This window comes from Ischnura elegans, chromosome 4, assembly GCF_921293095.1.
Source record: "Ischnura elegans chromosome 4, ioIscEleg1.1, whole genome shotgun sequence".
NCBI lineage: Eukaryota > Metazoa > Arthropoda > Insecta > Odonata > Coenagrionidae > Ischnura > Ischnura elegans.
The window spans coordinates 33,417,468-33,431,077 of NC_060249.1; the positions used below are offsets into that span (position 1 = coordinate 33,417,468).

The 13,610-nt window shown below is 37.5% G+C and overlaps 1 protein-coding gene across 1 annotated transcript; it reads right to left on the reverse strand.

The window, feature by feature from the left end:
- Positions 1 to 3,888: 3,888 nt before the first annotated feature.
- On the reverse strand, positions 3,889 to 13,566 carry LOC124157253 (ATP synthase subunit gamma, mitochondrial). Its single transcript, XM_046531825.1, has 6 exons — positions 13,458 to 13,566; positions 13,159 to 13,327; positions 12,876 to 13,075; positions 10,139 to 10,282; positions 8,598 to 8,818; positions 3,889 to 4,382 (listed from the first exon to the last, which is right to left on the reverse strand). The coding sequence occupies exons 1-6, from the start codon at positions 13,490 to 13,492 to the stop codon at positions 4,279 to 4,281; spliced, it is 873 nt and encodes a 290-aa protein (XP_046387781.1). The 5' UTR covers positions 13,493 to 13,566; the 3' UTR covers positions 3,889 to 4,278.
- Positions 13,567 to 13,610: the final 44 nt, after the last annotated feature.

Below are 13,610 nucleotides of genomic sequence, written 5' to 3' on the forward strand. Positions count from 1 at the left end.
TGGCTACTCCACTGTGTGGCACCTTGAGCCATTCCAATCATTAGAGACCCTAAAACCTGAAAAAATGGCTGGTCCTCATTTAGCGTTTTTCTGAATTTAGTTTTTTTTAATTTTGTCCCCCCTGAAAAACGTTAAATCAGAATTCTGCTGTATTTGGAGTTGCAACTACAGTGCAACCTCGATATAACGACACCCCACGGTGCACTAATAAACACTCGCTATAGCGAATTGTCGCTTTACCGGAGGTGGAGCAAATAATAGCCAATATACCTGTTGCGGACAGATATACAGGAACAGGAGTAGTGCGGCGACAGATAAACATCTATCCGATAAACGTAAGCATAAATCCAGACGAAAGGCGATGTTTTTTGCATCACTAAATTTCCTTACTCGAACAACGACTAACTATTCAAACAATTTATGAGCGCCGCACTGAATAAAAATCATGGAAAGCATTGTTTCGTCAATCATTATGCTAATGCACAACCGACGAAGTCATTTTTCTATGCACTTAATTAGTTCATTTACGTGATCATTCTATTATTTTGGTATTTTCCACTGAAAATTCAAAAATTAACTGACAAAACATTATCGCGGTTATTTAATGCCTCAAAGGTTTCCATTGGTGTATGTTTATTGTTTCTGTACGTTAACCGGCAGTGAAGTGAAATAACGCATTACATTTGTTTCTACCGGTGGAAGGTTGTATAACGTTCCCGCCTTGGAAGACTTTTTCTATCAGATAATGTAATATCTTCATCATCTACGGTAAAAAGTTTGCTAAGCTTGAAAAATGACGTGATTAAAATTACCGTTGTTGAAAAAAAGTTTCTTTTTGAGTGTTACGCTCGCGACGTATTTGAAATGATACACCGAGTTTACCACGGCACTGCAAACGAGAGTTAGTTGTTCTGTGAGTTCTTCCAGCGGCCACCAGGGGATGCTCGGCTACCCAGGTAACAAAAGAGAGCGCCAGTACGACTCCGACCAATGACCCGAATAGTTCACCCTTGTAAATCCGCAACGGAGAATAAATACGTCCATCCGGACAATTCACGCTGAGTATCATTGCTTCGTACATCCTACATCATCGCTAAGGCGCACTACCTACCTTTAGAGGCATCATTGCAAGAAATACCTCATACTGCAAGGGTTTTGTCGGGGAGTTGTATGTAAAAAAAAGTTCCGTTTCGTCTATGTTATATGACGCGGGGAATACTTCTAAAGATACTTATGATCGGAGTCCTCTCTTCCACGACTTCAGGTTTACACCGCAGGCATCACCAGGGGAGTTGTGAGGGGAGCTAACGCTTTGGTGCTTCGCATTAGTATAATCAACCTTCCGCACTCTTAAAATTCTCGATTCGCAATCTATCCCTAAAATACTCCGCTTCAGGCTTGGGCGTAGCCCCTTTCTCAGAAGTTCCCGCAGATTTAAATGGGCAAAACCACCCGAACAAAGCTCCTTATAACTCTTCATCGTCTGCATTCCTTGGGCGCTTTTGTTTTTTTTTAATTTTGCAGAGCGAATAGGAAGATAAATTAATTTCGACACTCATATTACTCCTTTATTTTTATTTTCTCGCTTAGACGTGTTTGGTGTTTTTTTTGGCCATGGTGACTGCAATCAAATGCTTTCTATTCACGCAACTATTTCTATTCAACGTGCGGGTATGCTGCCGACTGCTTTCTGCCGCCCGAGGAACAAAAGAAGATCAAACATTCGCGAATGCTAATGCCACAATATTTTCACCAAAAGTAACTACTTATTTATCGAACGACAGTTTACCACATAAATTTGAGACTGAGCACTCCATTAACTTCATTTCTAACAGATCGCTAGCAATTACAGAGGTTAAGGAGTCTTGATGAAAGTCTTCCGGCGGTGAAACCCTCGCTATGGCGAGAGCCAACACCAAAAGGGTCTCGTAAAAACGAATTTTTTAACACGCTTATTGTAGGGTTAATTGACGGTGCATCGGCTATCTCTCGTTATAGCGGGAGTGTCGCTATAGCCCGTACTCGCTTTAACGAGGTTCCACTGTACTTCACTCATTTTTATGCTATGGTATGAGAAAAATATTCTGGAGGTAAACTATTCCCCACTCGGATCTCCAGGCTGGGACTACTCCAGAGGGAATGTGGAAAAAAACATACAGAACTATCTTGTACATGGAAAAGTAGACATTGCTTATGGATAGAAAGGAACCACTCTAAGGAAAGGGTCTTAAAATGCAATATCCTAATGGACAAAAATGGAGAAGTGATTATTGACAATGAAGACTAAGCAAAGAGTTATTAAAGAATATTAGAAAAGGCTGTGTAAGGGAAACAGACTAAAAAATATTGGCTATCAAAAGAGAAAGGGAAGGAGAAAATAGGGCATGGGAGCTCCAATTTTTTTATCAGAACTTGACACGGCAGTAAGAGATTCGCAGATGAAAATTGCATCTGAAATTGAAGATATTCTAGCTGAGCAATGAAAAATGCAAGAGAAAGTACCATGTACCAACTGTACAAAATCACAAGTGAAATGTGATCAATCCATTAAATACCAAAGGGCTATGAGAGGAACATTATAATCCCCAAATCTCATGAGAAAAAGAGCAGACAACTGAAAATTTTAATATCATAAGCTTGAAACACATGCATCATCTACAGAAGGATACCAGTTCAAAGACCAATTTGATTCAGAAAGAGTGAATGCACAAAAGAAGCAATATAGGCCTTTAGGCGGCTCATAGAGAAGAGAATGGAAAAGAAAAAGGCAACATCTGTTTTGTTAGTAGATTTACAGAAAGTTTTAAACAATGTATATTAAACTCAATGCTTGGAATCTTGAAAGAAATTGAAATTCTTCATTGAAAGAAGAATTATCCAGTTTATATGAAAATCAATTAGGGGTTATACAATCAAGATCTAGCTGTAAAGAAGCAAGAATAAGGAAAGGAGTGAGGCAAGCCTGGGCTTTGCCAACTGTAATTTTCAACATTTACATTAAGAAAGCCATTGATGAAATCAAATGATACTTCTCCAAGACCAGTTTATTCCATTAAGGTATACAGTGTTCGGACGAGGTGACTGACAGCTGAGGCCATTTGGACTATAAGGAAAGGGTATGAAAGGAAGGGTGAGAAAGAAGAAAAGTGTCTGCATTACCCTGCTCTAACCGAAAGGCACCAAGGGGACCATGGCTTAATGTCCTATCTGACAGAAGAGTGTTGTGCTTGAAAGGCCACCACACCAATACAACCCCAACGGGTAATCAAAGAAAAAGTAACAGGAGTGAATATCCATCAAGAAAAAATTAGCATGCTCCAATTTGCAGATGATATAGCTGTCATAGCAAAGAAGGATTTGAAGAAGATTCTAGTGAGTAGGATAATGGGCGAAAATAACCACCAAGACAACAAAGATAATAGTGTATGTACAGTAAAGGAGAAGTGAAAATGAACACGGACGCAGGGAACACCGGAAGAGGAGAATGAATCCTGTTATATAAGAAGCAGAATAATTATCGATAGCAGCAGGTTCTCACTGAGATGGAGTGGTTGAAGCGATTCACAATGTTTAAATTTCTTTTGCTTTTAGATTTGAAAGTCAGAATATTTTAGATGAGAACTTAAGTCCAATACGATAAAGTAAAAGTAAATCAATAAGTTTGACGTGTGTGTAGAATAACCAGCTAACCAGTTCACTTAAACTTCAATTAATGCTCACAATTGATGTCAGTGTTAATAAACTAACAGCCATCAGGAAACCAGAAAAAATAAAATATATAGTAAAAAAACTTCTTGCTATAAAACACATGTCCCAAGAGATTTATTTTTAACCCAATAACCTCATACATATTATCACCAATCAGATGAATGATAAAAATATGCCAACTTATCCAACACAAGTTTATTCCATTAAGGTATTTTCCAAAGGAAAATATCTACACAAATTACATAAAAAAAGGGCTTTTCAATCACTGACAAAGTGAAGTAACAGTTATAGTGATGAAATGACAAGAAAGGTGGACCATTGATGTTAAACGAGGGCTGTGTCTTTTCTTTCTTGTTATTTAACCAGAATAAAATGCTCTTCTTTCAAACCTAAACGAGCTTAAGAGGCGCATTATGACCAAGGTATGCAAGGGAAACTTCTTCAGTGCAGATGAACTCCAATATATACATTTAAATGCTTCTCAAACAAACGTTCAAAAGAACAACAAGATAATACCATACCATATTAAAAACTTCACCTCAGCAAGGGGATTTAATAATTGCAACCAGCTTAATCAAGAGCTGCTGCACCAGAAATGATTTCAATCAACTCCCTGGTAATCACAGCCTGTCTGGTTCTGTTGAATGTCAGGGTCAGCTTGTCTATCATTTCCCCTGAAATAAAATGGGCAAAAGATATTAATTAGACAGATGTATCATTGTGATAAAACAAAATACAGCAGACCCCAAATTATCCGGCTGCGGTTTATGCGGGTTGCAGATTATACGTGCATGAGTTCACAGTCTATCAAAGTTTTCTGCGATCTTAAAAAAAAAATACGTACAAAAAGCATGACGATACTTGCATTTTTAAATACAATGCTAGACGGGGCTAATTATTTCCACTAGAATCCCCTTCTTGAAGTGGAATTATTTTATCTACTTGCTGACAAGGAATGTTTCAAGTTTACTAGGACGTCTGCTCTAACTTTGTAGACTACGATCAATGATGGGGAAAAAAACTCTTCATTAATTTTAGAAAATTCTTCAATGGTTAATCATTCGTAAATTCAGAGAAATGTTAACTACGATCTTTAATTGTATATTTCATATCGCAAATGTGCAATTGGCCTTGCATGCAGTTGAGTACAGTTCAAGGGAACCGGAGATTTCGTCGCATGGCATGTTTACACCATTACCAGTCAAGGCCAAACTCGAGAGGAAGGGAATATATGAAATGAAAGCAGCAGGGGAAGTGGAAGTAGAGTTAGCATGAGTCATAGCCAGGCACTCGCCTGCGTAGACAATTTGCCTTGCATCCTGGTTTCCTATAATGGCCACTGCACGATGGTGTAATTGCGCACCCATTGCCTTCACGGAAGTTCCGTGTTCCTCTTTTTCGTGCATCGGGTTGTGGGACTCGGCTCAGAGATTACGGATCTGCACCCTGCAGCAGTTGTATTCTGGGCAACTTGTGCGAGATGCCACTACTCGGCATGATGCTTGCCAGTGTTGTTTCCCACATCGCCCAGTGGTTTCGAAGCATTCGTACAAACCACTTTTTTGACTCAATTACCTTGCAGCCATAGGTGCGTGGTTTTTGGAAACCAGGTATTACTTGTAGCAGTAGGAATACGAGTACAATCACATTATCACTGCAAAAAATATCGTGTTAGGGGAGAGAAAGCTCTTTAACGATTCCGGAGAGCAATCTAAAATTATAGACAATGTACGTGAGTAACAATAGATTGTTTGATTTAGGTAAATTATGAAAATGACAAGAAAGCGAAGTAAAGTTTGGATTATGTTTTCCAATTATTCGTGCCGTCTCTCCCTATCATTAGCCTAGATAATCGTGAGTGTACTGTACATTGTACTTCAGGATAGTTTTTGCGTGTGGAATGAACATCATCAACCATGGAAAAGAAACATTATGAGAATTTCTTTAAAGAAAAAGGTAATGGCTGGTGAAAAGGAGGGTAAAGACAAACATTTGTATAGAGATTAGTATTTAAGCCTAGAATGAGTGGGTAAGACTTAACCTCTTCAGTGGTACGCCCGGAAAAGTTCCGGGCCTTGCCCCACTGCCCAAAACGTTCTACCCCGGAAGATTTCCGTGGTAAACTTAGAATCTAGTTCGTTCACTCCCGAAACCTTTCCGGGGCAATGGTACTATTATGCTAGTAGTTTATATGTTGCCCATTAGATGTATCACTCTTATTAGGAAGCTTATACCACCTAGCGGTGTTTTTGGGTATTGTTTAGTGATATGTATAGTATGGTGTGCACTGTGCAGTGTTACCCTGAACGATGGCAAAAAGCAAAGAAAAGAAACTTCGCCTTGATGAAATTTGTTCTTTCTTAGAAAGAGAAGATGACTCAGAAAGTGAATATAGCCCATCTGAAAGTCAATCTGACCTAGAGTGTAGTAGCAGCGATGATTACGAGTCATATGAGGAACTATCTGACGTGGAGAGTCGCAAAATGCCGCAAAATGTTTCCCCAGGTACACAAAAACGTCATTTCCAGTGGACTCAATATGACATTGACCAAGCAGAAGATGGGTATGGGAAACCAATATTTGCTAGTGTTGCAGGTGTGTGTGTTCCACTTAGTTCAGATGTTTCTCCTCTGCAATGCTTCGAACTTTTCTTCACTGATGAGTTCGTGCACCAAGTTGTAGTCGAGACAAATAGATATGCCAATAAGTGCCGCGAGGATGCTCTAAATTCAGGTGTTGGTTCCAATGCGAGGATAAGGTTGTGGAATGATACATGTGAGAATGAAATTAGACTTTTTATTGCATTGATTTTGGCAATGGGTATTATTAGCAAGCCCGAATTGAAGCTATATTGGACCAGAGACTACATACTTCAGACTCCTATTTTTTACGAAACGTTTTCTCTGAAAAGGTTTCAGTTGATTCTGCGTTACCTGCACTTTGTCAATGATGAAGATGCAGGCAACACTGATCGCCTCAGGAAAATTAGGCCACTGCTGGAAATGCTTCGATTATCTTTTAGAAAAACCTATTTGCCGGAACAAAATATTTCGGTAGATGAAAGCCTTATGCTATTCAAAGGAAGGTCACTGATGAAAAAATATATTCCTCTAAAGAGATCAAGGTTTGGTATAAAAATATTTTTCATTTGTGAATCTCAATCAGGATATGCCTGGGACTTTTTCATTTACACTGGTCAAGGGGAGGAAAGGCGGGGTGATGAAAGTGCTTCGCGGAAACTAATAAGCCATGCTTCTGTTACTAAACTTGTGATGCGTCCCCAACTTATTGCGAAAGGATATGTTATATTCATGGACCGGTGGTTCTCAAGTCCAAATCTATTCCAAGAGCTGCAATCTCATGGTTTCGGAGCCTGTGGAACAGTTGACTTGCGAAGGAAGGAAATGCCGAAAGAACTGCAGACAGCAAAATTGAAGAAAGGTGACGTACTATGTTACACATCAGGAGTTTATTCTGCAATAAAATGGTGTGACAAAAAAGATGTGACAATGTTATCCACGTATCACAGGGGAAAAATATGTGAGACAGGAAAAGTAGACAGGAAAACCAAAGAAGCAGTGAAGAAAACCAGACGCCGTGATAGAGTATAATGCTAATATGGGAGGAGTGGATCGATTGGACCAAAAAATAAAACCCTACGAGTGCCTCAGAAAAAGTCTCCGATGGTATAGGAAGCTATTCTTTCATTTGATGGACATTAGTATTGTAAATGCTCATATTGTGCATGGAAAAAGTGGCAGAGAAAAATGCACTCTCCTACAGTTTAGGCATAAAGTCATTTATGGACTTTTAGAGAAGTATGCCATGGAAAGAAAAGTGGCCAAGGAGGAAGACCCTCGAAAACTGACCCACCTGTTCGTCTTACTGAAAGACATTTCCCAACGCATATACCAGCCACAGAAAAGAAGAAGTTTCCCAGTAGAGTATGCCGAGTTTGTCCCGGAAGGAAGGAAACTAGGTGGGAATGCAAACAGTGCGGGAATATTCCATTGCATCCCGAAAACTGCTTCGAAATGTATCACACAAAGAGAAAGTACTAGATTTTGTTTGTAATAGCAATAACATTATTTTATTTTTGAATTGGGTATGCTTATATTAATTTACATCATGGGGCACAGTATGATCATACTTTATGAAATAAATACCTGTAATGTGCTTAATACATTATTAAATATATTTTTGTAAGACGTATTTACTTTTTCAATCCATTTTTGAGCTAAACATTATAAAAACCCGCCCTGGGGGTATAACTTGGGGAAAATTTAGACACCACTGAAGGGGTTAAGAGAAAGAGAATTTCAAATTCTAAAAAAAATTTAAAAAACATAATGGTCATTTACTCAATACAGTAGGCCCTTGCTCAATGATATTATCATGCTCTACATGACCAATTATAAAGATAATTATATTGTAGAAGCATTGGATCTTCATTATTTCAAGATGATGAATAAATTTAAACAGCATCTGCGTGTGTCCCTATCTCAAAAAGTTGTTTCATTGACAAATAATGCATAGAATAACATAATTGATGACATTAACAGCAATATAAAAAATCGGTTAAATATAAAATTTTGAAAAGTACACGCAAAAAACCGCTCAGATTGTATGCCAAATCAATGTGAATAAAATCTTGATTTTGAATATGAATGTTTTGTTGCAGTTTCAATACACACACAAAAAACAGGGGAATGCTAAAAATAGAACTAAGTGGTGCAAGCAACCACGAACCAGGTGAAAGAAAAATTGAGAAAAACCAGAAAATATTGAATCAATAGCAGAAGAATTAACTGCAGGAACCAAAAAACTGGTTTCTATGAAGGATTTAATATTTTCAGTCATTGATTTCTGATCATTGATTGATTTCTCACCGGCATTTTTGCTGGCATTGTCCATGGCAGTCATTCTGGAAGATTGCTCACTGCAAGCACTCTCTTTCATGGCATAATACAAGAGCGATGCAATGGAGAACTCCAAGTAGCTTTGAATGACATCAGAATCAAGTGAGTCATACACAGAAAGTTTTGGTGCAGATGATACAGCTGGAAGGCTGTATAACGGCAGTTCAGATGTAGCATATGATACCACAGACCTAAAAAATTGAGCATATTGTTAAAAGCACTGTGTTATACACATGTATTGCAAGTACTCAAATGAAGTAACTCAAACAGCCAATATTTTCACCCAGAAATATTCAGCAAACATGGGAGACCATGTCTTTTAATGATACTTAAGCAAATTTCTCTTCTTGCAGATAATACAATTACTCTACATTAAAATAACACATACCAAAATTTAAGAACAATTAAAACTAAATCTGTCTTTGGTACACAACATACTTGAAAGACTGTTGAAAATTATGATAATAAACCTTGGGTATGATATTGTTGATTTACTACACAATATTATTATTGTTCTACTTCAAAATATGCAACCGACTACAGAATATAAGGAGTCAAAGCTACTGACATTAATACATACTTTATTTACGTGACTAATATAAAAATATATTTTAAAAAGTATCATGAAATTCGTTTTGGTTATAAATCATTTATAAACCTTCATATTGGCCCTTTATTGAAATCTGTGACTGAGACAAGCAATTCCAAGAGGCAAGTGGAAGGCCACCCTGCATTACATTCTCGAGTTGATCATTCAGTGGGTGTCCACCACCTGTAGCCTGTAACCTGAAGCTTCTCTCTGTACAAAGTATATTGACTAGTCAAAGGCTGTTGATGAAGTTACTACCAAGCATTTTTCCCAAAACACTCGCGTTCTCTGCACTAATTAGATCCATCTGTTATCATTAAATTTAAGAGTTTAAATTCACAATTGGTTGTTACTGGATAATTAAATCAGATTGTAAAAATGTTGTGCCATTTTCCTTCCATTTACCGGTGGTCTCACTAGTATTAATTTCAGGATCTACCTTTGCGATTAACAGACGAAGAACTTTTTCAGATGTTTTGAATCTATTTAATCATCTCTTAAATCCAAGATTTCATTAATTTGATTTGGTTTTCCTCATAACAAGACCATTTACTCAACAATGCATCATTTCTACTGACACTAAAGAAAAAGAATCCAGAAAAAATATTTTCCATGTTGCAGGCTGCATACATCTAAATCTAAATTCACCAGAAATATCTTTAATCTGGAATGGATCTGGACCCAAGCATTCCCAATTATTGATCTTGTACTGTACTGTTATATGTACTTCATAAAATTGAAGGTAGATGTTAACTTCTCCATTATCTTGAACAATTAGCCTCCAAAATGTCTAATTGATCTGTTAGTAACGTAAATCTGAATGAAGTGTCAACAAACACAAAGACGCACTTACTATTTTATATAAATTTAGTAATATATCTAAATGTATGCTTCAGCAAATTTATTTTAAGAAATGACATACTTGAATCTGTTGTACACGATCTTTCCAGAGGTGAAATTATATCCAGACTGGAAAATTTTATCAGCCAACAGAGCAGCATCTTGAAATGTGGGAGGCTTTCGTCCAATTTCATTGGCCACAAGAATGATGTTATTCCGGTAAAACCTAACGATGAGAAAGAAAAAAATAGGCATGTTTATTACAGTGAAACACATCTGCCACTAAACATTATGCTCTTGGAAGGTAATTATTGCTTCATTAAGTGCTACAATGATAAAACCAGCAGGTTTTGTCATTTCAGCACTTAATAAAAAATAAGGAGAAAACAAAAACAGGAGAAACAAGTGCAATAACAATTAATATCCTCAGGGACCACATCAGGTAACTTACTGTTATTGAGCCAGCAGGTTAGATTTACTATAAAATCTGTTTCCAACCAGTATTTTTCAACTACTGTCCTTATAAAAGTCATTATATCCGACAATAAATTGTTGCATCTTGGTAAATATTCTGTCATTTATCATAAAATAATCAGGAAATAAAAGAAAAAATACTTCTACCTTTCTCTTTACATCATCACCAAATCATCCTAGCACAATTTTTTATCTAGCTTCCTTTGAAAAGAGGTATGATTTTTGAAACTTGGAAAATGGTACGTGGCCCATATATGAAGAACTTCTCCATGCATTGACATGAGTATCCATATTATGAAACAAGAACTTCAATAATTGCATATCCCACATCAGAACTTACTAATATGTAATTGTATTAACGCCAAAAATTGGTTCCTTGTTTGTTAAAACTAAATTTTATAAAGCTGCCAATTGTAACAAACTAGATGAAAAGCATAGGGGCTCCAAGTGACACCAGAAATTCTTGAGAGCACACAGCAAAAAGCCTGACCACATGAAGTGGCAAAACAGGACTCACCCCTCCATTTACCATAAACATCCCCTCCTTCATTATTTATCCTTTATTCAACAGTGACTCTCACCCTCTTTCATCAAATAATGGGATGCACTATTACATTCCATTTTTCTGGTGTACGTCTGTGTGCTCCATATTTAACTCGATGTTTCGTTCCTCCTGCTGGGAATGTCGTCAGGAGAAACGTCGAATTAAATAATAAGTAAGCGCGCATACATACACCCGAAAAATGGAATGTAATCATGGGAACTGTCGTCAGGAGAAACGTCGAGTTAATTATTAAGCACGCAGACATACACCCGAAAAATGGAATGTAATAGTGCATCTAATCACTGCAGAAACTTTAAAACCAAAAAAAGTGGGATATTTTAAACCTGTGATATTCTTGAAATTAACTTCCTTATAAAAAAAGGTCACAGGAGTAACATCAGTCTCCATTTAGGGCTTGGCAAGATGAGCCTGGTGGCAGGAGGTTCAGACCTATGGCAACAGCTTCAGGTGGAAGGTATCAATCACTATGTGTTCTATCACAGATGTATAAGAGAAAGACCTTCCAGGTAATATTCAGCAATGTGTGAGACCATTGCCATTGAGCATGTAGGAATTTTTTCCCCAATTTTATTGAAATAATAGCTATTAAGAAGTGGGTTGAATGAAATTTCTAAGGGTAATCATATTCGTGCCTGATTAAAAATGCATACAATCTGCAAACACGAGAAAGCAAGTACTCATACTCTCAACATTTGTAAGACCTTTCTTCTTTCCTTTGTTCCAACTTTTCCCTGATTTCCAGTCAGAATTTTTTTTAAATCTCCCACAATTTCTATCTATCACAAACCAGTTATGCAATATGAATTTTATGGAAAAATGCTCAATGCATTGCGGAATGAAGTCATGCAGAAGTAGAAATGAAGTTTTGCTGTGTGAAGTCAGCCCAACCCCCAACCACCCAATTAGGATAGCAACAGAATGCCTAAATTGCCGCTTGCTCATAGCACCACCCCACACGATCAACCAAAATTTCCATCTCTTAGCAGCACCTTAGGAGTTTTTCATGACCATAACCTAATTTCCCTGACATGCATGACTTTCCTGATCATTATGATCACTAACTGTAAATAGTAATGTAGCACTTTCACATACTCAAGGCTTCACTGCAGCCAAACTATCGACGAATTAAGGGTTAGTGTTTTCTCTTCATTCTGCTTCTACAAAGCATGTGGATGACCTCCAATTATACGCACTCAGGTACATTCTGAGAACAAATAGGTTTGAAAAAAGTCCCATTGCAGAGCTTGGATAACTTTTGAGCGTGGTTTACCAGTCGAGATACATGTACACAACTGTCCACTGGTAAGACGAGGGCCTCAGAGCCATCATCCATTCCTACATTACAATCATCTTGAAATTAACCTTTACACAAAATACTAATCAAACTAAATGGTAACATAAAGTGATTGGCAGAAGCTACGCTAGATATCTACTCCACAACTTCATACTCAAATAATGGAAATAAAATTGAAAAAAAAAATTGCTTTGCCACTGAATATCCCGATAATCTAAGAATGATCGCATTTTGTAAGCACCGCACTTTACTCTGTGAGGTAATCTTGATCAAAGGATTAACATTGATATGGGGGGTCTGTAAGGAAGCCACACCTACCTCAACCCTGATTCCGATTACCTAAAGTCATACACTATGAACGATCATTACTTCTTAAAAATTAAACGAATAATAATGAATTCTGCCATCAATAGCAGCGAACAAATAATAAGGTCTATATTAACATGGATTTCCAGCCCACCATAAATGAATAGCATAAATTCTTACATTTGCAGTATACCACGGGACTTGTCTCCAACACAAATCACTTTCGTATTTTCGGCCTCGGTGGCTAGCTCATTCTTTATGTTTCGGGCAACACTGCTGTGTACAGCACCGCACAGACCTCGGTCAGAGGTGATGGCGATAATGAGTTTCTGAGGTTTCTCGGCTTCAGGAGTAGCCACTTCGGCTTTCTCGTAGAATGCCTTAGGAAAAAAACGAAACCACATAAAATTCAGAAAGGTTAACGGAAATATCCACTTTAAGCGATTATTACGAACCAACTAACCTGAGCTCCCTCTCCGATGGGCCGAGCCATTCTCAGTTCTCTCTCAGCTCTGGTATATTTGGCCGCTGATACCATCTTCATTGATTGAGTAATTTTCTGAATGTTTTTAACTGACTTTAGACGGATGGAAATGGCCTTTAGGGTGGCCATACCCCTTGCTTGTTGGCCACTAAAATTGCATTGACGATACATAAAGATTACAGTAAATACTCACCACAAAATTTCATAACAACTTATTACCCAATAAATAAATTCAATGGTAATAGTAGATGATAGTGAAGGAATAATAGTTTACTCACCATGTTGGAACAAAAGTTTGCAGTCGGCAAAACATCTCGACTGCTAGGCACCGAAATGGCCACAGGAAGAGCCAACGATCGATTCCAGTTTGTAACCATTGCTCTAGTTATCTTTTCAGCTTATTATGTGCTTTTTTCTAAATGAATTAGTTT